Source organism: Saccopteryx leptura, chromosome 3 (assembly GCF_036850995.1).
Source record: "Saccopteryx leptura isolate mSacLep1 chromosome 3, mSacLep1_pri_phased_curated, whole genome shotgun sequence".
Classification (NCBI taxonomy): domain Eukaryota; kingdom Metazoa; phylum Chordata; class Mammalia; order Chiroptera; family Emballonuridae; genus Saccopteryx; species Saccopteryx leptura.
This window is the reverse complement of record NC_089505.1, coordinates 359,564,371-359,592,318: the sequence shown is the minus strand read 5'-3', so window position 1 is coordinate 359,592,318 and position 27,948 is coordinate 359,564,371. Positions and strand designations below refer to the sequence as shown.

The 27,948-nt window shown below is 40.5% G+C and overlaps 1 protein-coding gene and 1 long non-coding RNA gene across 9 annotated transcripts in view; one reads left to right on the top strand and one right to left on the bottom strand.

Moving 5' to 3' along the window:
• The window catches only part of NSMCE2 (NSE2 (MMS21) homolog, SMC5-SMC6 complex SUMO ligase), a 233,262-nt gene that overhangs the window by 181,786 nt on the left and 23,528 nt on the right, over positions 1-27,948 (bottom strand). The window contains exon 1 of one of the 8 annotated variants that reach the window (XM_066379485.1): positions 11,506-11,858. The exons of 6 other annotated variants lie outside the window; for them this stretch is intronic. In XM_066379485.1, coding sequence (XP_066235582.1) covers positions 11,506-11,527 — 22 coding nt within the window. In that variant the 5' untranslated portion in view covers positions 11,528-11,858. Of the gene's footprint in view, positions 1-11,291; positions 11,400-11,505; positions 11,859-27,948 lie in introns of those variants that run through there. One more of the 8 variants, XM_066379486.1, reaches the window with a different exon arrangement.
• On the top strand, positions 21-27,468 carry LOC136401367 (uncharacterized). Its single transcript, XR_010750504.1, has 3 exons — positions 21-123; positions 26,428-26,598; positions 27,342-27,468. It is a non-coding gene; the product is annotated as an uncharacterized lncRNA (long non-coding RNA).

Below are 27,948 nucleotides of genomic sequence, written 5' to 3'. Positions count from 1 at the left end.
ACAGGTTAAAAATGGGGAAACAGCACATTCTTTACCTTGGCTTCCCCAAGTTCAAGTGGGCATGGTCACCAGAACAATCAAGCTGGAGTTCCAGACCAGTGACCAGTTCAGCATGAACAGAAGGTAAGTGATGCAGCTAAGAGATGTAGCTTTGAGATCAACTAGTCCAAACAAGACCCCTCCCTAGCCTATAGCTGCAGCCTAAGGCATGTATTACAGAGAAATAAACCATTCTGAGGCCCAGCCCTGAGGTTTGGACTGAGGTTCAGCGGGGCTGAACCAGGTCCCAGAGCCAAGGAAGTTCCCTATCCCCCAGGGAGTCAGCAGAAGTGCCTTCAGTGAAATGGACATGAAAACAACACTTCCCCCTTCCCCCCAGCCTGTTCCCCAGCTACCTCTCCATACTGTCAGGTGTCTTTTTTGATCTGCTCTGCTGCTCCCTATATCTCAGCCACAGGTCCTTTTCCAGAATTCTCTGTAATCTCCAGATAGAACCAAATGCTTTGGGCTTTATAAATCCATAAAACCTTTACCTTTACAACTGGGACACCTGTGCATGTGTGTTAGGGAGGCACACCCTCATTTGAAATGACAAATTTCATTCACCTACATATCTTTTCCAACTTTTGGTCCCTGATTTAATTGTAAGGTTTTGCCCGTGGTGAAGATGTTTGCTGAAATTTTGTCCCAAACAAGTAACTGTAGAATCAGGTGTTTTTGAATTCTACAAAGTCATGTACAAGTAGATCTGAACAGGAACAATATCAATTATATGTAGCTGATTAAATTCAACTCTGCATTCTACTAGTAAAATACCAGACTAACACAAAGCAGCTAGTTAGTGTTCTCATGGATTGCTGATTCCAATTCGACATGAATCATACACTCAGAAGGATCTGATAAACATTCAACATTAACAAGTACATATCATTCTAGCGAGGAAAAAGGAAGAAAAGGAGGCAAGGTACCATCTGATTTATTACAAATTTCCTAGAGTAGATGGGACATACATATATATCTATACATATTGTAGGGCAATTTTATTTTCTGAAACAGAGAATAAGTATTTCCTAATCCCTTCAAATTAAAACTTGATTCTTCTATATTTTGTAAACAAGAAATTTCTTCTTTTTGGATAACCTCAAATAAATGGCAGCATAAATCATACCATCTTTCCCTTCCTCTATAAAACGAACAAACAAACAAACAAAAAACCCATTCCTCTGAAAAGATAGCTCCAACTATCTCTAACAACATAGATCTACACACACACCTACCTCTATGAGTGGCTGTGTGTGTTTTCTGGCCGCCTGGTATTAAGCAATCGTTATATACTCATCAGGAGTCAAGTTTAATGACTTACTCACTGCTTGAGCAATATTTAATAGAAACTTGGTTACTTCTCACTACACTATACTTTAGTCATAATTATTCCTCCACACAGATATTAGTGTGGTAAAATTAAAACAATCCACATTTTATAACTGCTTCCCACCAGAAACGACAGTGAAGAGTGAAGAGTGTAACAGTGTATGGCACAAACTAATCAGCAGGTGATCCTTTTATAAACAATGAATATGAGGACAATCTTCAAGAAATGTTGACCTTTAAAAAAAAAAGAAATGTTGACCTTTATAATCATCTTTACCCACCTCCACAATTTGCTGATAGTAACACAGAAGCGGGAAACCGTACAAGATAGCAACTCAAAACACCAGCTCTGGAGTCAGATTACATCCAAATCTAGACTATGTTGCTTTTAACTATGTAATCTTTGGCAAGTCACTTTACTAGAGTCTCAGTTTCCTGTGCTACGTAATGGGTAAAGTAACAGTATCTAACTCATAAAACTGATATGAAGACTAAATGATAAAATAAAGGTAAAAGATCTTACTTACCTTCAGTAAGTACTAATAAACTATTATCTGTCATTAAAATCATTACAGAATTGCTAACTGGTCTGCAAATTAATTAATCTTAATTCTAAAAGCATTTCGCCCTTAGGACCAAAAAGAATCAAGTGAACATCACTTCCATAACTCTTCGTTAATTTTACTAACTTGAGCCCAAAGCGTTGAGCTGAACTCACAAGACTGCAGTGCTCAATGAGAAGCTTTATAAACACCCCTGTACCCACACTAATGTCCAAAAACTCATCTACCTAGCAAGTGTTTATTGAGCACTTAATACATGACAGGCAGAGGGTGACAATGCTTTGAAGACAGGCGTGGCTAACACTGTCCACAGACAGGAAAAACTGAACAGGAGAGGGCAAACGTGCAGCTGTCTTTGAAGGGTAAGTAAGTGCGTGTCAGACCTTCCCCAGACAGGGGCAGAGGCTAAACAAATGTCCTCATGCCTCTTCTCAGAGGGTGACTGACAGTGCTCAAACAAAAACACTGGGCATGAACTGAGGGGGGAGACGTAGATTAAATCTTCACAGAGCACTGACTACACGCCAGACACTTTGAACACACTGCTCATCCTAGCCTTTGTTACAACAATGTGAATTAGGTATCATTAAACATAATTTCAAGATAAGAAAACTGAGGCTCAAAGAGGCTAAATCATTTGCCCCAGGTCAGACAGTTAATAAACGGTGGAGTTTGGACTAAGCTTACGTGTGACTTAGCACGGAAAGCATGTGCTATAGTGTCTGAACTACTACCCAGAGATAAATAAAATACACTTCACGCAAAAGTCATGGAATAAGGAATAACTGCGTCTCTAGCTAAAGAAATTCTCTTAAACATGAACTTTTAAAAGAGAGAAAGAGAAAGTGAAAAAGAAAGACTGACTGACTGAACAGTTCTATCTCAGATGAAAGATCATCTTTTATTAGATAGACAGACATTCCCTCACAGCAAAGTTAATATTCTATAAACTACTATGGTAAAGTTATAACCCAAAGTGTTGCTTAAAATAAATTCTATGAAGACCTGACTTCATAAAATCATAGAAATCAATCTTGGGTATAATCTAATCTCTACCAGTCATCGAAAGCACTATTGAATCTTAGGTCAAGGGCATCTATCATTTTAAAACATATCTACAGAGGTCTCTTGGCTACCTGTTAAAAGGTCCCTGAATCTTAAAGGTCAAGTCTGTCTTTTTTTGACTAAAATTCTTTTACTATACCCTTCTTGCCTATTTCTTTCTATCTAATCCCTAGTAGACTAAAAAGAAATTCAAGGCAGCAAGCAAAATTCACAATAGCATTCCCCAGTCAACATAATTTCAATGGCTGCCATTTCTCTCTGGTCTTCAAGTTCTTGGCTGCGTCCAAGTTCTAGCTACAGAGTAAGGCTTAAAAGAAGGCCCAGGAGGAGGCTTAAAGTACAGAACGTGGCTTTGATTTTAGGTCAACACCAAAGTGTCAGCATGAATTTGCAGCAGCAAAGATCAAAAGAACTAAGGCTTAAACCTCATGTGATTATTAAGAAAACTAAATAAAAACGTAAAGTAAAGCACTCAACATGATGTCTTAAATGCAGTAGACTCAAGAAATGGAGTCTATTTTGCTGTTTAACTAAGTGTACTTGTCTACTATCGAATCACAGTCATCTCACCCATTTTTTGTTAATTTTAAGTGAGAACAGGGAAGGCAGAGAGATAGACTCCCACATGCGCTCTGACTACGATCCACTCAGCAAGCCCCCTATGGGGCATTGCTCCATTGCTTGGCACCCAAGCTATTTTTAGCACTTGAGGCGGAGGCCACAGAGCCATCAGCACTGGGTGCCAATGGAGCCATGGTTATGGGAGGGGAGAGAGAGAGAGAGAGAGAAAAATAAAGAGAGGGAGAGGAAGAGGGAAGGGTGGAGAAGCAGATGGTCACTTCTCCCATGTGCCCTGACAAGGAACTGAACCAGGGACATACACATGCCAGGCTGACACTCTACCACTAAGCCAACTGGCCAGGGCCTCACCCACTTTTAAAATTAACAAAGCATATGGCTACGAAATTGGTTAAACACATGGTTGAAAAATCCAAATAGTTCAATAATGTGGTGTCTCCAATTCCCAAACTCCCTCTTCAGAGACAACTATTGTTATGACGGCCTTGGAAATATAATCTCTTGGAGATATTCTACGTATAAGACATCTTCTTTTTAAAAGGACTACAGAAATTCAAATACTTATAGAAGTAGAATAAATAAGAAATATAAAACACTATTCTCAGAATGCCTCACCTTGAAAATCATGTGCCCTAGTGTTCAGTAAGTAAACCTGAATAGAAAGTTTGGAGTTAAAATGTCCATTCTAAAATAAAACAAAAAAAGGCAAAAAAAATATAACTGGGAAAACAGTGTGAACATATTAACAAGAAAGGAGTGAGGCGACACAAAGAGCAGAGTATGGAGGTTCGAGGGGGAACTTCCATCCACTCATTTACAAATATTTACCAAGTACAACCCACTGTGCTTACAGCCCTAAAGAGAGCCATAAACAAGGGAAACATTGTACCTTCCCTTAAAGAGCTTTTATAAATGTCCACTCCATGCAAAAATTTCTAAAACATCCTAATATGACCATCTGGCCTTTATTTAACTCTTGGTGTGATGGGAAAGTTGTTTTGCCACAGAACAGCTAATTATTAGATTCCTTCCAAAGAGAGCGCTGATTCAGCACCTTCCTAGAACAATTCCAGGCAATGACAATCAAGTTGAATGGCTCTTTCACACACATTAACTTATTTGCACCTAATAATGTGCACATACAGTGATTTCACTCTGCTTTATATGGTGAAGAAAACTGAAGCTCAGAGAGGTTAAATGATTCCACTGAAGTCATGCCTCAATATCTGAAGTAGGACTTGAACCCTGATCATTATCCCTAGATCTACAGCTACCCGCTGGTCCACAGAGAGTCAACTCTTCCAGATCATAGTCTTTCAAAGATCTGAATGTGGCTATTAAATATCTCTTACCCTGTGAGTCTTTGCTTCTCCAGGATAAATAATGATCATCAAGTTCTTTGGCTGACCTGCTTTCAAGATGGACTCCAAGATAAAAAAACAATAATTTCGGCCACGAAGACCATGATACTACTATTATTACATGTATACCACTGAAATCATGGACTGACCTTGTTGATAAAACTCAACAGAAACTGCTATTAACCCTTTGAATAGTTAGGTTTTTTTTTCATGCTTGCTGACCCCCCAGGAGTGAGATTTTTTTCAAAAAATGAAATTAGTTCCAGTTCCAGTTTTATTAACTTAAAATCATGTTTATTTGATAACCAATTTATAGAAACAAAAAGAACATACATTTGCCTTTTTTTTTTTTTTTTCTGAAGCTGGAAACGGGGAGAGACAGTCAGACAGACTCCCGCATGCGCCCGACCAGGATCCACCCGGCACGCCCACCAGGGGCGAAGCTCTGCCCACCAGGGGGCGATGTCTGCCCCTCCGGGGCGTCGCTCTGCCGCGACCAGAGCCACTCTAGCGCCTGGGGCAGAGGCCAAGGAGCCATCCCCAGCGCCAGGGCCATCCTTGCTCCAATGGAGCCTTGGCTGCAGGAGGGGAAGAGAGAAACAGAGAGGAAGGAGGGGAGGGGGGTGGAGAAGCAAATGGGCGCTTCTCCTGTGTGCCCTGGCCGGGAATCGAACCCGGGTCCCCCGCACGCCAGGCCGACGCTCTACCGCTGAGCCAACCGGCCAGGGCATATTTGCCTTTTTTTAATGTTGCCTTACTTACTCACAATTTTTAAAATAAATCAATCATACTCTGGATGGTCAGGAGGACGTACATGAACATTTGTACTATTCAAAGGGTTAAGCCAGACTTCTTCCATCCTATGTTAGTTCCACTGAGTTTTTCAATCTAAAATTCAGAACATAAGACTGTTAAGATTTCTATGTTCCAGCCCTGGCCAGTGGCTCAGTGGACAGAGCAATGGCTCGGCAGATGGATGTCCCAGGTTTGATTCCCAGAGAGGGCACACATGAGAAGCAACCATCTGCCTTCTCCCCTCTTCCTCTCCCCTTCTCTCCATCTTCCCCTCCTGTAGCCAGTGGCTTGATTGGTTCAAGTGTGGACCCAGACACTGAGGACAGCTCAGTTGAAGCTCATCAGCCTCAGGTGCTAAAAATAGGTTGGTACTCGAGCACTAGCCCCTGATGGGGTTGCCAGGTGGATCCCAGTTGGGGCGCATGTGGTAGTCTGCTTCACTGTCTCCCCTCCTTGCACCTCAAAAAAAAGATTTCTATGTTCCTAAACTCTGGTGTTCCATTTCATTCTGGAGGTGAAGGTCTTTCTGAATATCATCATGTCATCCAACTATCAGCTAATTTCCCCTATTTCCTATGATCCATAAGTTTAACAACCTTGCCTCTTTTAATTTTCTTTCAATTACTTAAATAATAGCTAACATTTATTGAGCACTTATATGTGCCAGACACTATGCTAAACAGTTTACATGCATCATTTCATTTAATCCTTATAATAACACTGAAAAAGACACTATCATTACTCCAAGTTTATGGAAGGCAAAAAACAGGCTCAGAGAGATTCATTACTTTGAACTGAATTCAAACAGCTAATGAGCTATCAGGGAAGACTCCAATCAGGGTCTAACACATAATAAAAGTCCAGTCTCTTAACTGCTTTAATAATCACCACCCTTTGGGAAAACTCATTTCCATGTCATATGACCCTACCAAATGGCTTTCTGAAATCTATGCAAAGTCGATTAGCAATCATCCTGATTTTACTAGGGCAGTCCCTCTAGTTCAGGGGTCAGGAACATATGGCTCGCGATCCAGATGTGGCTCTTTTGATGGCTGCATCTGGAGAGCAGACAAATCTTTAATAAAAAAAAATGTTAAAAATATAAAACATTCTCATGTAGTATAATCCATTCATTTCCTACTGCTCATGTTCATGGTTGCGGGTGGCTGGAGCCAATCACAGCTGTCCTCAGGGATAACACCAAATTTTTATTGAATAATGCGTAATGTACATGGGTCGTTGTATGGCTCTCACAGAATTACATTTTAAAATATGTGGTGTTCATGGCTCTCTCAGCCAAAAAGGTTCCTGACTCCTACTCTAGTTACAATTTTAAATATCTAAAAAATAATAATAATAAAAGAATGAAGAAAAACTAAAATAATCAAGAACAAATATAACAAGTAAGTTCAAAAATGAGAAATGAGAGAGCTACTCATGAAACGGTTAATGATCTCTCACCTGTACAATGAGGGCAACTACCTTAGACCAAAACATCTCTGTACTCTTTAAATAAATTTATACCAAGGAAGAAATCACAAATCGGGTCAGTCCACTTTGAAATAGGAAGCTAATAAAGGGAAATTTTAATTAAACAGATATTAAGTCCTCAAAAACTATAAATATAAGTTTGAAGAGATTTGACAAGAAGCCTTATTAGATTATAAGACTTATGACGACAGGGGCTGTAATCTCTGTTATTTACCTAACTCTCAAATGTTGGTATAAATGACAAGCATGTTGTTCTGAGAAGCATTTCTTTAAGGAAAGAGTGGAAGGGCCACAATCACGAAATAAGGGGACAGCTGTAGATCATATTCCTTTCTGGTGGAGGATATTTTCTATGCTTATTATTTTCGGAAAGTAAAATAAATCTGATTTCATGAAAACAACGGCAAATCAATCTGCTAAAATGTAGATCACTACAGCACCAAAAAAGAACTTTATCATAATTTACTGCAAACATTATAACTGTCCCATCTGACACAGCATAGTTCCTTATAGTTGTAGTTCCACATAGCACAAGTTTCTGAAAAGGTATCTCAGAATTTTATAAAGTAATTCTTATTTTCTCATTACTTATCTTATCGTTTTGTAAATGTTTTATTTTCATGTTAAGTGATTTAAATAGTCGGGACCCCCAATACTGTTTCTGTTTTGTCTTCTTTAAAAGCCTCTTTATCCATAAATAACAATCCATAACTCATAAATCTACTAGAAACTGCTCAGAGAACTCTTTGTTGGATAGTAACAGGTAGTATACTTGTTTCTGGATGACAATTATAATAAGCTGCAAAGTAAAAGTAAAGAACTGTTAGTACTCCATAAGTAACTAGTTCTATAACACTGCAGTAGTATTTACAAAATGGGAGGTTCAAATCAATTACATCCCACATACAGCACCCAAGCGTCTGCAGCCAAACAGAAACAAGCCACATACATGACCTAACCTTGAAGTCATCCTAGCCTCCTCCCTCTTAGTATCCTCCATATCTACCTAGTCACCAGGTTCTATCAGTTCAGTCTGCTCAAGTCAACTAGCACCTCCTTTCGGACTATAGGTGCCCACTGTCAGTCTTAATTGTCTCTTCCTCAGATTAGTGATTTGCTTCCTTCCTGATTTCCTTTTCCAATATATTTTTCTCCGAACCCTTCTTCCACATCATTACCAATTCTCTTTTTCAAGAACAAGTCTGGCGTACCCTCTTATTTATCAAAAACCTACCATAGTATTTCTACTTCTGGCCAAGAGAGAATCCAAGAAGCAAATTTATCCTCCTGCCTTAAGCAATAAAAAAAATTCAAAATAAAAATACAAATAAATAATGGTTTGCAAGACATGAGACATCATACAAGGAAGAGGAAAGAAAATGACTGGAAACATTTGAGGTAAGACCTATAATTGCTCCGTCTTACTCTCTTGAGCGAGTTTCCAGATTACCCGACACAAATGTCAAAATCTTAGTGGATTTTTTGCATACATTGACAAAGTGATTCTAAAATTCATAGGGAAGTACAAAGGAGCTACAACAGCCAAAATAACCTTGAAAAAGAAAAAGTTGGATGACACTACCCAACTTTAAGACTTATTATTATAAAGCTTCAGTCATCAAAAAGTTTGGTATTAAGGTAAAAATAAACAAATAGATCAACAGACCAGAAATGTCTTCAAGACAAACATACATATATGGACAACTGATTTGAGAGAAAAAGCAAAGGCAATTCAGTGTAGAAAGGACAGTCTTTTCAACAAACAGTGCTGGGACAACTGGCTATCATATGCAAAAATAAAAACAAAAACTATGATCTACCATACCTTGAACCATATACTATACAAAAATTTAGTCAGGATGGATCACAGACATAAATGTAAACCCTAAAACTATAAAGCTTTGAGAGAAAATGACAAGGAACTCAGGTTAAGCAAAGACAAAGACTTTGTAGATGTAACACCAAAAGTACCACCACCACCATGAGAGAAGAAACGGATAAACTGGATGTAATCAAAATTAAAAATTTCTAATTCTTCAATATAATCTGTTAAGAGTACAGATTGGCTGCAAAACTCACAAATCATACATCTGATAAAGAATTGTATTCAGAATGCACAAAGAACTCTCAAAATTCAATAAAAGTTTAAAAAAATAGTCCAATAACAAAGGGAAACAAGATTTGGATGGACACTTCACCAAATTAGTGAGTGATAAATAAACACATGTAAAGACTATTGGTCATTGGGAAATTCAATTAAAACACTATAAGATACTACTGAGTAATTATTAGGATGGCTAAAATTAAGAAGACTGCCCATATCAAGTGTTGACAAGGATGTACAGTGCCTCGTGAGTTACCTTGATGTATTCCACACAGAGACTCCTAATTTTCAGACAGCTATATATCATATTACTAAAAAAGTGTACCTAGCCATATAATTTAATCACATTTAATATAATTTAACTTATCAATCTGATTCAGAAGGGACTTTAAATATTATAGCTCTCCGTGTCAACACTATGGTTCAACTAGCAAAGGTATGGAAATGTGCATTAACAGGAAGTTTTTAATGTAACAAATATCAAAGAAACCAGTGTTTAGTCTATAATGACCTCATGAGAGTATGACTGCTTTTTATTATAATGTTTTCTCCCATTCAGTAGTTTCCCACGCCTGGTCACCAGACCATCAGCATCAGCACTACCTGGGAACTTGTTAGAAATGCAGACTCTCAGGCCCCACACCAGACCACTGATTCTGAAACTCTGGGGTGGGGACCAGAGACATGTATTTACCAAGTCCTCTGGGTCATTCTGATGCCTGGTAAAATTTGAGATCCTCTGCTCTGCTGTATGTTTTAAAGTTAAAAGCACAAATCGTCTTTTCTCTAAGGTTTTTTCTAAATTCACAGAATTTTAAGACAAGGAACTGTTACTTAAAATCCATGTTTTCAACAAACCTTGAACTCAACCAGCTGCCTCCCTATTTTTATACTATTGAATTACTTTAGGCCTCTTATTAAGTTAGAACACCAAAACTGAATGTAAGATCATGTAAACAATGCATTCTACAAAAGCCTTTGCTTGAAAACCAACTTTTCTACTTAAATATCCTAAGCCATTTACTCACATTTATTTTTGCAACTGCACCAACACTCCTTCTAAATTTACTAGATTTGCTTCTACTTCCCGCTACAAATTTTCATCCTCTAGAGAACATCTGTGCAACTTTTAATCAGGCTCATCTAAATGGAATGGATTTTAAAAATAACTCATTATAAATTTTTAATTGTTTCATAAAGATACTTAAGATAGAAGCAGAATGAACGTGGAAATGATATTGTACTGAATCAGGATGTCTGGGGCTGTCAGTAATTTGCTCAGAGACCTGGATTTAATAAATTAATCTTCCTGGGGCTCAGTTCCCTCCTGTGTAAGAGGGAGCTGAGGTAGGTGCCCCGTGCAGTCCATTTCAGGTCTAGAAGTCTAGACATCTGTGATCATATTGTTATGCTCCATAACATTGTACATTTACATTAACATGATGTTGCCAACTTATTTTCTTGTATTGTATCTATTTCTAATAATTTAAAAATTGTTTTAAGACACATGCTTCTTCTTAGGGTTCAAGAACATCACTATAACACCTTCCTAGAAAGCTGAATTCAACAAATTATAAACACACATCAACTTTCCATCGCTGAAGCACCAAAAGGACAGTGTGATTTCAACAGTCTCTATTTATTCTTTCTTGGATTGCTTGAATTTACCTCTGAAATTATGGGGATGTGTGGCATGAACTCCCAAAGCCTTCACAATGTCACAAACCCAGGGGCTCTGGTGGCAACTGCCTGTACTTGAATTCTGAATCTCCCATGTAAGAACTTTTTGTGATCTTGGGCAAGTTATTTAAACCTTTTAAACCTTCATAAGCATCAGAGTTTGTTTTTTTTACATTATTATTGCTTCCAAAGTCAACTCTCTAATCAAGGTTTCGAAGCTGACCTGCAATTCAATCAGTAAACATAAGGGTAAACTACACCGCTTTGTGCAAGGCACCTCACCATTCCCTCTAGGGACAGGGGTTCTCCAGCCTCAGGGTGCATCGGAATGATCTGGGACGGTTCGGATTCCGGGGCTCCGCGTCCAGATGCTCCAACTCGGCAATTTTTAAAAACCGTCGTGGGTGTTCCTAAAGCAGGCTGTTGAGGGCTGCAGTCTGAGAAACATTTCTGTAAGGGTTTAAAAGAGATAGAATCCCTTCCTTTCAATACTTACAATCTCCAATCCTCCTTTCCATTTCAGAGCTCACTGCAGCCACCACAGTGCTGCTCCTGTTGGCTGTGTGCCACGTACACCTAATAGGGTCCCTTCGTCCAGATCCATTTGTTATCACTTTAAGTTCCAATAGCTATGTCCTGATGCAATGATAAAATTCAATTCTTTCTATTTGAGATCTACCTGATCCTCTAAACCCCAACACATCCAAACCCGTGACTACTGCAAGTTCCTGCCAGTCCTACCCTCTGAACAGAGGTTCATTAACCCTGACTGCTGACCAATAAACCTGACCGTGGCCCCATTCACAGTCCTGGTCTCAAAACACTATCAAATCTGCTGTCAGCAAACACCCAGCAAGTATTTTCAAAAAGAGATGGCAACGTATCAAAACCCATATAAATTTAACTCACAAATCTTTTAATATATATACACAAAACAAGAACAACAACAAAGCATCGATAAGGGGTCCCCAGGAGAGAATGTAGACTATGACAAAGGAATTTAACTGTACTACAAATGTTTGACATAATCTCACTGAAGGGAGTTGGGGGCAAAAGGAACTGACCTAAGTAATCCTTGAACTGTGTTTTGACTCAAAACTGTAGGACTAAAGACAGAAAGAACTGTACATAGAAACACTGTACGCTAGCTGATAATGTTTGTCATGGAGGTATGAGTTAATAATTCTGAGACTGCTTTACATTGTACAGATGTCAAATGAATAAACGGATGATGATGGATAGTGTGGGCCAGGTTTCTTAACACTAGAGAGTAAGTTACGGACAAACTAGGAAGACTAGAATTTATCCATGTGGTACTACTAGTTCGAGTTGAAAACATCAGTATGAATGTTCCCCTTAATACAGAAACAAATGCATAGGTACAAAAATAATGGCAGGTAGGTATACGCACATGTTAGTACATATATGCACCCTAACCCTGCCCACTGAAAGGGCCGAGGCGCAGTGAGATTCTCGTAGCAACAAGCACACCCAGAGCTCAGATCTTAGGTTCTTTTTTTTTTTTTTTTAGAGAGAGAGAAAGATGGAAGAACAGACAGGAAGGGAGAGAGATGAGAAGCATCAACTCGTAGTTGCAGCACTTTAGTTGTTCATTGATTGCTTTCTCATATGTGCCTTGACCAGGGGGCTCTAGAAGAGCCAGTGACCCCTTGTTCAGGCCAATGACCTTTGGGCTCAAGCCAGAGACCATGGGGTCATGTCTATGATCCCAAGCTCAAGCTGGCAACACCACTCTCAAGCTGGATGAGTCCATGTTCAAGCCGATAACCTCGGGGTTTTGAACCTGGGTCCTCAGCATCCCAGGCCAACACTCTATCCATTGTGCCACTGCCTGGTCAGGCAGATCTTAGTTTCTAAACCCCATTTTCCGATAAAGGAAACAAGACCCCCTTGGAGAAATAGCCAGTTCCAGGGCTAGGGCAGGGAAAATAAAATTCTGTACACAAGAATCCAAAAAATGCATGTAGATATGTATCCCTTCAGAAGATGGAGCTTAATTCTTCTCCCTTGTGTGTGGGTGGAGTTAGTCACTTGCTTCCAAAAAACAGCATGTAGAGGGGAAAAAAATAAAAGCACCTTTTTAGTAAAGAAACCTGACAAACACAGCTGGGGCCAGTGATCAAGGTCAACACCACTGGTAAGTCATGTTGATGACATGTACTTCCTGGTATGATGTGTATGATCTCTTTCAAAAAAGAACGTAACTCCAGTCTAACTCTGACAAACCCAAATTGAGGGACATTCTACAGAATACCTAGCCAAGATGCCTCAAAACAATCCAGGTTGCAAAAAAGCTTTTTTAATTAAAAGAACAAAACAAAACAAAACTGAAACAGACCCTGAAGCACCGGAGGAGGTGACTAACTGCAGTGCGGCACCCTGGACTGTTATCGCGGACAACGTCACAAAAACGGACGTTAGTGAAACCCAAATAAAGTCTGGAATTTACTATTATGTTTAGTCACTAGTAATGTATCAATGTTGTCTCCCAGTTTTGACAAGCGTACCAAGGAAATGTTAAGATCTTAAAAATGTGGGGGCCTGGGGGAGGGTTGTGGGAACTCTCTGCACTATCTGCAACTTTTGTCAATCTAAAACTATTTCAAAATAAAATGTTTATTTTAAAAAAAGGAGAAGACATACAAAGAAAATGAAGTGGAAAAAAAAACTGCAAAAGGAAGTAAGTGAGACTGTACTTAGAAAAGTCTACACAATTAAAAAAATAAATCTTAACTGTTCTTTGGTACGAAGGACTTGGCTTGCACAGAACTGAGGCACTAGTTAGCCATCATTCCATCAACTTTCTCTCTGCGAGGTCAGAAAGCCAAGAAAATATATACACACAGAGCCAAACTCTTTCCTCAATAGCATCTTCCAAGTGAAAAGATTCAACAGGCTCAGGCTGAAGCAGGAAGCAAGGTGCACATCTAGTAGCTGGTCGTACAGCCTCAAACCCGTCATTTCCCACCTCTCTGGGCCTGTTTCCTGAGCTGTCGCAGCAGTAGGTTTAAAAGAAGCTTGAAGATCCCTTCAGGTCAGAGACAGAATAGTCAGCAAAGGTGAGTACCAACATCCTTGAAACCAAATTCTTCCAAATGTCCTCCTACCCTCCAATAGCTCCTTCTCAATCCCTTGTCTGCAACTTTACCCAAGCCCTCTGGATGCTGGCCCAAGCCCTCTTCCCCATTCACAGACCCTCCCTAAGAAACAAGACTCATCTCTTGGCTTCCATTCCCATGCACAGGCTATTTCCAAACCCATACCTTTATCCTGAGCTCAAAGACCAACTGCCTATGAGTCATCCCTCTTGGAAACATGAAAATTGAATTCACTCCCCGCAAAAACATATTCCAGTCCTCAGGTTCCCATCTGTGGTAGGCAAAATAATGGCCCCTAAAGATGACCATGGCCTCATCCCCAGACCTGTTACCTTACAAGGAAAGAGGGAATTAAGGTTGCAGTTGGAAACAAGGTTGCTAATCAGCTGGCTTTGAGATGGGAGATAAACTATCCTGAATTATCTGGGTGCAGGTACTGTAATCGGAGGGGTCTGTGCTAGTGAGGGAAAAGCAGGAGAGCCCTGCTGTTCAGAGATGCAGGGTAACAAGACCTGACCAGCCTTTGCTAGTATGGGAAAAGGTAGGAGAATGCTTCTCCGGTAGAGTCTCCGCAAGGAAACACAGCCATACTGACACCCTGGTTTTAACTCAGTGTGACCTAGGTCAGATTTCTTTTTTTTTTTTTTTTAATATTTTATTTATTGATTTTTAGAGAGAGGGGATAGAGAGAGAGAGAGAGGAGGGGGAGGAGCAGGAAGCATCAACTCCCATATGTGCCTTGACCAGGCAAGCCCAGGGTTTTGAACGGGCAACCTCAGTGTTCCAGGTCGATGCTTTATCTAGGTCAGATTTCTAACCGCAAATTCTCTAAGAGAGTAAGTCTGTGTTGTTATAAGCCGTTTACTTTGTAATAATTACTATGGCAATAGCACAGTGGTACACCATGTTAGGACATGGGACCTAATGTGGATGGCTCAAGTTATCATTGATGTCTGCCTTTCCTTAATTTGCATATTTAATAAATCATCAAGTTTCATCAATTATTCCTCCATTGTCTCTAGGAATCTGTCTACTTCTCACCAACGCCATAGCACTTTCTGAGTCCAAGTCACTACTGTCTAATACTGGGGACTATTGCAACAGCCTCCCAACTGGTTGGCCGACCTCCAGGTTCATTCCTACATAATCATTTCCCACATTGTAGCCAGACTATTAATGAAAAATGCAAATTATCTTATTCCTCTTTTAAGAACTTTTAATAGATTCTCACTGCCCTAAAGATAAAGCCCCAAGTCTCTGACTTACAAGGGCCTGCCACCCTGTTCCGGCCCTTTCCTACGCGCCCCGGCCGCCTCTCTGAGGGCACAGCGGCCATGTTGACTTAAGTCACTGTTCTAGTTCCAAAATCCAGCACAGTTAGGAAATAGTTTTTCAACATTCACACCATCAATTCTTCCAATCCGTATATGACCGTTGCTCCCTCACTGAGAAACAGTTTATGTTCTTATCCAGGGAGTGAGGCTGCCTTGCGACACTCTGAATAGGATACAGTAAGACGGATGTCCTGTAACTTTGCAGTCCAGGTCTTAACAGGTCTGGCAGCTCTGCTTCCTTCCTCCTGGAACAGCTAACCCGCTGGGAGAAATCCGAACCACACAGAGGCCACATGAAAGGGAACCCTGAGGCTCTGGTCAATAAGTCCAGCTGACGTCTGGTCAATAGGCAGCACCAACTGCCAGCCATGTAAGGGAGCCATCTTGCACCCTAGCCGAGCCCCCAAATGGCTGAGATCTTTACTGACATCACTTGGAGTAAAAGAACCTCCCAGCCAGATCAGTCAATGCACTGAATCATGAGACATTAGGACACACACACAAAAGTTGTTTATGGTTTTAAAACATTAAGTTTTAAGGTAGTTTGTTTCACAGCAGAATGGACATATGCCAATATGGGTTCAAATCCTGCTCCCGGTACCACTGATTTCACCTATTGCTACTACTGCCAAGTTGGGGTAACAAGTTACCCCAATAAGCCCCATCTCCTCACAGAAGGAAGGTAACGCAGCATAGTGAAGGGGGCACAGCTGGGGCCCACTGGTGGAGGGTAGTTATTACGACACATGGTCAACACTCCGGACCTCTCATAAATGTACTTGTCTTAGTGTTAAACCTCACTTCTTTCCAGATCTCAATTTAATTCTTAATGAAAACAAAGAGTTAAATCAGTCCCCTGTTAAACTAGCAAATAAAATCAAATTCTGGAAAATATATTTTCCCCTTCTGAGAAATCTAATCTCCTGGTCCTCAATCAAGGCCAACCAAAACCACTAAATTAAAAAAAAATGTATATCAAAATACCTGGTCACATGGCAGTCATTCATTTGCTCTGCTTGGGCTGTAACTATGTTACAATGTGAGGGGCAGATTATGGAAAAGATTTTGCTTATGTTTTGAGAGGTCCCCCACTGGTGGTATGGCCAAGACCGACAAGGATGAGAAGCAAACTGGTATCATTGGGGTGAAGATGCAAATATTTGTTAAATACAAGAATGAAAAATAAGTTACTGGAACATCCAATCAGTCAACTAAAAAATAAAAAGAGGAAAGGAAAGCGGCGGATTCACAGCGGAGCACCTGAAACACCTGTGAGCCCTGTGTGGCCGTCCCTGACGTCCCTCTAGGTCTGAGACGTTTCTGGGCATGACAGGGACTTGATATATGAATCTGATAGGGTTTGTAAGAGCAACTACTGTTTGTATTTTGCTTCCCAATTATTAAGTACCTAAACACAGGTGCATGGTGCACTTTGAAAATTATAAAATGAGAAACAAGTTGCAGATAACAACACCACTCACTTCAATATTTCTAAGTTCCAACCAAGATCCAAATGAACTCATAACCTTAGCATTGAGAGAAGGAGGAGAAGGCAGATACAGGGTGATTCCTTCAAACTCAACAGACTCCAAAACAACCCAAGAAACTCTGGAAGGTACGTTTCAAGAGAATAGAGAACACTAACAAAAGCTGCATCTTCTCAATAACACATTACGTAACCTTTCTTTTTACCTGGTTTAAAGGTCTATTTTAGTCTGTCCCACAGGAGCTCTGATCCTTTTTGCTTGAAATTAAATCCCACACTAATTTTTCTGAAACTAGAACACATTTCAGCTTCTTAGACCTTTTCACAAATGCCCTTCCTTTTTCCTCCACAGACGATAATGTCCACCTTCCCCCCCACACAGACACACTGACCCTCAATGCACAAACTGGTGCAACTCTCCAGAAAGGTATATACTCTAAAGTTGTCTTCCCACTAATTCTTCTTTTTTAAAATTTATTGATTGATTTTAGAGAGATGGGGAGGGAGAAAGAGAAAATAACATTGATTTATTGTCCACTTATTTATGCGTTCACTGGTTGATTCATGTGTGTGTCCTGACCGAGGATTGAACCCGCAACCCTGTCTTATCAGGACGACGCTCTAAGCAACTGAGCTACCCAGCCAGGGCGTTTTCCCACTAATTCTTATAACCAAAGCAAACGTTTACACTCTGACCAGCCAACGAGAAGTAAACCCTGTACACCAAGGCATATAAGCCAGTTTAACGTAGGAACACCATGAAAAAGAGATGCTGTCCTTACTTTACATGTAAGGAAACGGAAGCGCAAATAAGTGAAGTGAATTGGTTCAAACTCGCAGAGCTCGCAGATGGCATAATTTGCATGTTAACCTGTAGCTATCTGTACAATATTAAATTTGTGCACTACTAATTCTGTACATTACTAATTCTGAGCCAAAACTACAAAGGATCCATCTCTTAACCTATGAAGGGCCCAAATAATTATTAATAAAAACACTATGCCAAGCACAGTGAGGAGCACACATTATTTAATTCTTATATCAATCCTAAGTAAGGTAGAAATAAGGAAGGTATTTGTGGGCACAGTTAAAAAATACTCATTAGGTATTAGTTGCTATTTTACAATTTCACAGATGAGAAAATCAAACTTACTTAAAGTCACAATGCTATTAACTGGCAGAGCTGAGTTTGAACCCAGATTACTTGATCCAGAATGCTTAAAGTCTTAAGTTATTCTGCTGCCCAAAGTATTGTGCTGCCCTATTTGGCAAAAGGGAAAGAAGAAAGGAACCCAGCAGCAACCATGACCTTCCTACATTAAGAGATATGTTACATCTTCCTTATGTAAGTGCTGAGGCTGTAAATGTGGTAGTAAAAACCTCAGAAAGGCCCAAACTGAAGTTAATCTTCAATTTGAAGTACTTGCAGTTCCCTGAATCTGCCAGGTATTGTGAAACAATTCTTAATAGTCTCACACATCCCTGAACATTTTGCAAGCAGGGGCATTAAGGGCCCTTTTGTTCCAGACTATCTTTTCAAGAATGTTTGTATAATGAACAAAGCTTTGGAAGACTGGGAAGAGTTTCCTTCCAAAGCAGAGAGTAGTAGAGTAAGGATAATAATGTCTTCCTCCAGGGCAAAAGTCAGGCAGGTTTACTGCCCATTGTAGAAATCTGGGTCCCTTAAACTCAAGGTTCCCCAGCTGTGACACAAACTCACCACAAAATCAGCCTAGACCCTTTCATACACCCCCCAGTAAGGACTTGGGGGAGCAGCAAGGCAAACCTATGGGAACGTGATACGCACACTGCTCAATGTGCATCGGTACTAAAGGCCTCTGTCTCTGAACCAGAAGTCTCCTGTCCTCTACTAGCACCCATGAAACTGGCAGCTAACCTGGCCGATTCCAAGTAGAGTACAACCTTAGACCCTCCCCAGAGCCTGACACCAAGGCCTTCCTTCACACCTCTTCTCACCTTTGCTTCCCTCAGAAGTCATCTCTCCCACGCAACACCCATCCATCTTTTTGTCATCACCTCCTGTACGAAATCTGTCCCAAGACCCTTAGCTAGAATTGCCTACGGAGCCCCACTGTTTCCTGAAATAGGTTTCTGTCACACACTCAGGCTTTATTCCGCTTCCTTATTTGTATGCTGTGCCACTTAATCAATTTATTGCCTCTCGGCTCAAAATTTATCTTTTAATACACTCACTGGGATGAAGCATCTCCTCTTACAGTGAGCGTGCTAAGCTTTCTCAACACAGGGTGCTAGAAGGTCACAGCAGGAGGGAGGCCTGCAGCTAACTTTATACAGGACTCAGTGATGAAAGGATGGATGCTTCTGCCCTGAGATTAGGAACAAGCTAACAATGTCAGTTCTCACCATTCCTATTAAACATTGGACTCCAGTTCTAGTCAGGGCAATGAGGCAAGAAAAATAAATAAAAAGCAACCAGATTGGAAAAGAAATAATAAAACTATCTCTGTTTGTAGATGACATGCTCTTGTGTATAAAAAATAATAAGAAATCCACTAACAAAACAAGTTCAGTAAAGTTGCAGGCTATAAAACCAGCATAAAAAAATCAGGTATATTTTTATACAATTGCAATGAATAACTGGAAAATGAAATTAAGAAAACAATTCCATTTACAATAGCAACAAAAAAGAGTAAAATATTTTACAACAAATTAACAAAAAATGAGTAAAACTGCCTGACCAGGTGGTGGCGCAGTGGATAGAGTGTCGGACTGGGATGCAGAGGACCCAGGTTCGAGACCCTGAGGTTGCCAGCTTGAGCACGGGCTCATCTGGTTTGAGCAAGGCTCACCAGCTTGAGCCCAAGGTTGCTGGCTCGAGCAAGGGGTCACTCGGTCTGCTAAAGGTCCACGGTCAAGGCACATATGAGAAATCAATCAATGAACAACTAAGGATCCGCAACAAAGAATTGATGTTTCTCATCTCTCTCCCTTCCAGCCTGTCTGTCCCTCTCTCTGGCTCCCTCTGGCTCTGCCACAAAAGAAAAAAAAATGTGTAAAACTAATAGTCTGAAAACATTGTTGAAAGAAATTTTAAAAATCTAAATAAATGTAAAAATAACCCTCCATAGAAATGTAAGGCTTACTATTGTTAAGATGGTAATACTCCCCAAATTAATCTACAGAGTCATACAATCCCATAAGAATGTCAGTCGACCTGACCAGGCGGTGGCACAGTGGATAGAGCATCAGACTGGGATGCAGAGGACCCAGGTTCGAGACCCCAAGGTCGCCAGCTTAAGCGCGGGCTCATCTGGTTTGAGCAAAAAGCTCACCAGCTTGGACCCAAGGTCGCTGGCTCCAGCAAGGGGTCACTCGGTCTGCTGAGGGCCCGCGGTCAAGGCACATATGAGAAAGCAATCAGTGAACAACTAAGGTGTTGCAACGCGCAATGAAAAACTAATGACTGATGCTTCTCATCTCTCTCTGTTCCTATCTGTCTGTCCCTGTCTATCCCTCTCTCTGACTCTCTCTCTGTCTCTGTAAAAAAAAAAAAAGAATGTCAGTCGGCTTCTTAGTGGAAAAGAATAGCTGATCCTAAAATTCATACAGAATTACAAGGGATCCCAAACAACCAAAACAATCTTGAAGAAGAAGAACAAAAGTGAAGGACTTTCCAATTTCAAAATTTGCTACAAAGCCAACAGCAACAAGGCAGTGTGGTACAGACACAATGACAGGCATACAGAATTCCATCAGTGCAACAAAAATCAGAGTCCAAAAATAAACTTGTATCGTCAACTTACATTCAGCAAGGCACCAAGACCGTTCAGTGGGGAAAGAATAGTACTGGACAACTTGGCAGCCACAGGCAGAGAAATGAAGCCTGACTCTTAATTCAGACATACACAAACATTAACTCAAAATTACTCTAAATGGAACGGCTGTAACTAGACAATTCTTAGAATAAAATAAGATTAAGATTTCTTTTTTAAAGATTTATTGATTTTAAAGAGAGCATAGATCGAGAGAGAAAGGCAGTGGGGGGTAGATGAGGAGAGAACCGGGAAGCATCACCTTGTAGCAGTTGTTTCCGGTATGTGCCTTGATGGGGCAAACCCGGGGTTTCGAACCAGTGACCTCAGCATTTCAGGTCAACGCTTTATCCACTGCGCCACCACAGGTCAGGCGGATTGTTTTTATAACCTTAGATTTAGCAATGGATTAGATATGATACCAAATGCACAAGCAACAAAAGAAAAATAAATAATTGGATTTCATCAAAATTAAAAATTTCTATGGTTCAAAGAACACTATCAAGAAAGTAAAAGGTAGGGCCTGGCCAGTGGGTCAATGTATAGAGCGCTGGCCCAGAGTATGGACGTCTGGGCATGATTCCCAGTCAGGGTACACAGGAGAAGCGACCATCTGCTTTTCTCCCCCATTCCTCTCCCTGTTCCCTAGCCAGTGGCTTGATTGAGTGATGGCCCCGGGCACTGAGGATAGCTCGGTTGGTCCCAGCGTTGGCCTCAGGTGCTAAAACTAGTACTAGAATCGGCCCAAGAGGGGGTTGCTAGGTGAATCTCGGTCAGGGTGCATGCAGAAGTCTGCCTCACTATCTCCCCTCCTCTAAAAGACAGGGAGGAAAGCAAGAAAGAGAGAGAGAGAGAGAGAGAAAGAGAGAGGAAGAAAGAAAAGAATACAATGCAAAAAAACAGAAAAATTTACTTGCAAATCATATATAGGGGGGTTCTTGGGTTACAACACAGTTCCATTCCCATGACAGTGACGAAACCCAAATTTTGGTGTAAGTAAAAACACACCCTACCCTAACACAAATGGAACACTTGCACTTTTAACGGTCTGAAAGGACGTGGGTAAGCGTGCTGGGAGATGCCCACTCCCTCCCTCATACGCTGCATTATTGCGGGTTCTTCCACCGTGCACAACCAAACTAGTTCGCCTACATCTTCTGTAATATGATGCTAACAGCGTAAGCTGAAACATTCACGTCTCCTTTTTTTAAAGTTTTTATGGGAGTGAGCATCAGAAACTCAAAACATCGTATATCAAGACTGTCATAACCCAAGGAACCCCTGTACTTGATAATGGTCTTGTATTTAGAATAGTGTATCAAGAGCTCTTACAACTCAAAAATGTAAACTCAATTTTGAAGTAACTCAATTTGAAAATGGGTAAAGGATGTGAATACACATTTCTCCAAAGATACACACAATGGCCAGTAAGCACATGAGAAGATGCTTCACATCACTAGTCACCAGGGAAATGCAAACCAAAACCACTATGGGATACCAACTTGTACACAAATGTTTCTAGCAGGATCTCTTAATATCTAAATAATAATTTATTAATATCAACAACCCTATGTCCATTGACTGAAGAATGCAAATACAAAATGTGGTCTCTACCCATGTAGCAGATTATTATTCAGTCATAAAAAGTAAGGAAGCACTACTGATCTATACTGCAACATAAATGAACCATAAAGCATCATGCTAAGTGACAGAAGCCAGTCACAAAAGACCACATATTACGTGATTCCATTTGCATTAAGTGTCCAGAATAGGCAAATCTATATGCGGAGAAAGGAGATGGGAAGGGGACAGCTAAAGGTACAGGGCTTCTTTTTTTGAGGTAATGAAAACATCTGAATGTTGTGATAGTTGCAAGTACCTGTGAATATACGAAACCACCAAATTGTACTTTAAATACTTGAATTACATGGCATGTAAATTATATCTCAATAAAGCTGTTATTATTTTTTTAAGGCACTAAATAAAATAAAAGGTAATGGAATTCAGAGGTAGTGATTAACTGGCAGGGAGTAAAGAAAACGAGGTTACTGTAAGTAAAATTCCATTGAGGTAAATTTAACATGATAAACCCTAAATCACTGAAATTTCAATACAGCAAAACTGCATTGTATAATGAGGAAGTCTTTCTTCAGTGCACCAAAGTTAATAGCTACAGCAATTAGGCCTGACGGAGTGTGCAGTGACGTACACAAAAACAGTGAGCATGTGTGCCCATGTGCAGCTTAGCATGGCAGAGCGCTCTGGACTTGAGTACCATCCTATCCAACTAAATTCTGCGACTTCAGGCAAATCCCTCAATCCCCCTCCCCCCACATTCAGCTCTCTCAACTGTCAAATGCTAACTTCGTTTTCATTAGGATTAAGAGAAACAATTCTGTAACAAGATCTATAAAGTTACTAAGGGTATCTTCCTGTCTTCATATTTCCAGAATAGTGCTTGCCGGGTAATAGGTACTGATACTCGTGGAACTAGCTTCAGAAAATGCAAAGGGCTTTAGACAGGAGGAAATCAAAGGACCTTCAATATGGACATGCCCAGATATAGAAGAAATTTCAAGTAAGAGTTATTATAAATCCGTGATATAGAGGCTGTCAAGGCTTAATTATATACTTACGTGAAATTAAAAATTATTTTCTAGGCCTGACCTGTAGTGGCGCAGTGGATAAAGCGTCGACCTGGAATGCTGAGGTCACTGACTCAAAACCCTGGGCTTGCCTGGTCAAGGCACATATGGGAGTTGATGCTTCCTACTCCTCCCCCTGTTCTCTCTCTCTCTCCCTCTCTCTCTCTCTCTAATAAAAATGAATAAATAAAAAACATCTAAAAAAGTAAATAAATTAAAAAAAAACATTAAAAAAATTATTTTCTACCAGCACTTTTAAAGATTGGCCAGGAAAAACAAACTTATTTACAAGAACATTTCTGTAATTTTCTCCATAATCCCATTTCAGGTTATCACTTTATATTTTGATTTTACAAGATTTAACCCATCTTTATCCTTATACATATGAAGAAAATGGCTTTTACCTAGACCAGGGGTCAGTCAAGTACAGCCCACTACTGGCTAAACAGACCCATTCTCCATACACTGCTTATGGCACAGTGGGGTAGTTGCAACAGAGACAGCACTTGGTTGGGAAACAGGATATTAACTGGCCTTTCCAAATTACAATAGCACCTAGCAGTGGGAAGGTAGATTTATAAAGAATTAAATGCAAAGAAGTGCTGTATTGTTTTCATGAATGAGTGCACAATCACCACAGAGGAGCCAAAGAGAGCCACCTGGTCCCGGTGGGAGAAGAATGTCTGTAAAATGATGAGTCTCAGGCTCTGCCTGCAAAGACAAGTGCCCTCCGAGCAGTCAACAGGGAGAGCCTTCCAGGGAGAGCAAGTGATGTGAGCAAAGGCAAGGAGGCTTCCTGGAGCACATGGCAGAGCCCGCACGGTCCACAACTGGAGTACACGGCGTAAGGGGGTGTGGCCGGTTGACACCGTGAACATTTTTGTAAACTGCGCTCAATGGTATAAGTGGGTACAGAAATTAAATTTTTTTTTAATTTATTCATTTTAGAGAGGAGAGGGAGAGACAGAGAGAGAGAAGGGGGGAGGAGCTGGAAGCATCAACTCCCATATGTGCCTTGACCAGGCAAGCCCAGGGTTTTGAACCGGCGACCTCAGCATTTCCAAGTCGATGCTTTATCCACTGTGCCAACACAGGTCAGGCATGGGTACAGAAATTAATAGCTACCATTTTTCAGAGAGTAAACGCCAGATGCTTTGTTCATGGCCAGAGACACTATCAAACAATGATGATCTAAACAGCAGAAACAATTCATGGCAATTAAGATTTTTAAATGCAGTCCTTCCTAGTTCAAAGCCTTTTGTTTTGTTTTAAGCCCGGCAAAAGAACCTTCTAAATCAATAATGAGCGTTAGCACAGAATGAACTCTTCAAATTGTTTTCATGAGGCTCTCTCATCTGGGCACAATGGTGACAGAGCTCAACAAAAGGGACGTCTCTACAATGAGCACAGGCATCATCAATACAGAGTAGGAAAGACGGCTGATCTCAGAGTTTACTGTGACCAGAAGAGAAAAGTCACACTTATAAGGTCAATGGATTGAGAAAGGCACAGTGTACTCCTATGGAAGACAGTAAGTATGCTACCTACCTGCCTTACACCATTGTTGTAGGATTAAATGAATAAATATCCTTCAGGTATCTAGAACATGGCAGGTAAATACACAAAAAGCACCGTGTTTGCTATTGTTAGGTTGCCTAGTAAGTACCATCTACAAAGGATGTGTACAAAAAAAAATATGTGTACCAACCAGGTATAAAATAAGGTTGTTCGATCATAATGTACAAAGTCATAAATGGGCCTGACTGGTGGTGGCACAGTGGATAGAGCGTTGTCCAGGTCCCAGGTTCAAACAAGATCGTAGGCTCACCAAATTGAGCACAGGGTCACCAGCTTGAGCATGGGATCATCAACACGATACCATGGTTGCTAGCTTGAGCCCAGGGATGTTGGTTTGAGCCCAAGGTCACTGGCTTGAACAAGGGGTCACTAGCTTGGCTCAAGCCCCCCAATCAAGGCACATATGAGAAAGCAATCAATGAACAATTAAAAGTACTGAAACTATGAGTTGATGCTTCTCATCTCTCTCTCTTCCCCAACCCCCACTTTCTCTAAAATAAAAAGTCATATATGAAACAAAAAGACCCATAATCTCATTTGAAACATATTATTTACTACTATATAGCTCTCCATATATATATATATATATGAATATACTAAACCACCAAATTGTACTTTAAATACTTGAATTACATGGCATGTAAATTATATCTCAATAAAGCTGTTATTATTTTTTAAGGCACTAAATAAAAGATAATGGAATTCAGAGGTAGTGATTAACTGGCAGAGAGTAAAGAAAACGAGGTTATTATAAGTAAAATTCCATTGAGGTAAATATATATATATATATATATATATATATATATATACGTGTCTTATCTGCTAACTAAATTATTAGTTTTTGAGGGCTTGGTCCAATAAATAATAATTGGTTGAGACAAAGTATTTGCGCCTGACCAGGTGGTGGCACAGTGGATGGAGTGTCGGACTGGGATGTGGAGGGCCCAAAGTTGCTGGCTTGAGCATGGGGTCACTCACTCTGCTGTAGCCCCCTGGTCAAGGGACATATAAGAAATCAATCAATGAACAACTAAGGAGCCGCAACGAAGAATTGATGCTTTTCATCTCTCTCCCTTCCTGTCTGTCTGTCCCTATCTGTCCCTCTCTCTGTCTCTGTCTTTCTCTCTCTCTCTCTCTCTCTCTCTCTCACACACACACACACACACACACAAAAGTATTAGCAATTATCTAAGAATAGTGAACACTAACCAAACCCAAATACCTGTTTTGAATCAGTATTACCCAGTGAGGGGAGAAAACTACCTTGCCCAAGCACTCCCCAAAGAAAAGGAAACCTAAATCTTTGTCTGGGAGGCAAAGCCACCACTGCTGCCACCACCAGTTCAGAGAGAGCAACTAAATTTTATACATATTCTCTCCTGCCCTCTGTCTACTGAGCATTGCCTATAACCTCCCTGTGCGAACTGTTCCAATTAACATTTCCTTCTCTTCGCTTCCTCAGCTAGCTTCTTCTGGATCCGACCCTACACGGTGGTAATAAATACATGAAAGGTGCCTTTTGAGTCCTCTTTCAGTAAATTTAAGAACTATAATAAGATGTGACGAAATCATTTTTAATCTACCATCATTATTGCCGATGGCTCTGGATGGAAGGGGAAAGGAAGACCTAAAGGTAAATGAAGCTTCCTCTCAACTTTTGGCAGAAGAGTCTGATTCTACAAGGCGTTCAAAGAAATTCAGGCAAGAAACATGCCTCTTGCAACTTGGTCACATGCAAAAATGAAGCAAGAAGCACATCTATTTGGAGCCTGCCACGAGTGCCTCTAATGCTTCTCCAAACTGGGTTCATAACTCCCACCCACAGAGAAAGTCAGTGCCTGAGGCAGCGCCCAGGGACAAGCAAATTAGAACATTTCCAAGGGCAACTGCTGACAGGCGTAATTGTTCACAGCAGCTCCAGTATACTCTGGCTGCTGAAGAGGCTTAACCTCTCTGCTTTGCCCAATAGCATAAGAAACTACTTAAGCACATCAGCTACAAAATATGAAAGTTCTATAGGTATCCGTTCAAATAGCACGTGATGTTTCAAATAGAAGTGAATATAAAGTAGATCCCCTGAAGTAAATAATTTTAAGCAGGTTGAACAATTTTGGGGAAAAACTAAAATAGCAAGCATACCAGTGGCACAGGAGTAACTAGTGCAAAAAAAAATTATATTATATAATATATATATAATAAATCATTCAATAGATAAGTCTTTATCTTGTTTTACCAACTGGTTCGATTTGAATCCTCATCAAAACTTCTTAAAAGTTGCAAAACTAATTGATTTAACTACCCTTATCATTTCTTGCCTTACTCTGACAGAGTCACTGAAAAGTGAAATACCTCTGTCCTAGCTGCTATCTATTACAGTAGCTGTTTGCGACATGTGGCTGTTCACCATATGAAATGTGGCTGGTCCAGAGATGCACTGCAAGATTTTGAACTTCATGCAAAAAAAATAAAGGAATGTAAAAATAGCTCATCAGTAATTTTTATATTGTTACATGTTAAAAAATACTTTAGACATTGGATTAAGTAAAACATTGCTATAGTTAATTCTGCCTCTTTCTTCTCATGTTTTTTTTTTTTTTTTTTTTTTTTTTTTTTTTTTTTTTTTTTTTCTTTTTCATTTTTCTGAAGCTGGAAACAGGGAGAGACAGTCAGACAGACTCCCGCATGCGCCCGACCGGGATCCACCCGGCACGCCCACCAGGGGCGATGCTCTGCCCACCAGGGGGGCGATGCTCTGCCCATCCTGGGCGTCGCCATATTGCGACCAGAGCCACTCTAGCGCCTGAGGCAGAGGCCACAGAGCCATCCCCAGCGCCCGGGCCATCTTTGCTCCAATGGAGCCTTGGCTGCGGGAGGGGAAGAGAGAGACAGAGAGGAAAGCGCGGCGGAGGGGTGGAGAAGCAAATGGGCGCTTCTCCTGTGTGCCCTGGCCGGGAATCGAACCCGGGTCCTCCGCACGCTAGGC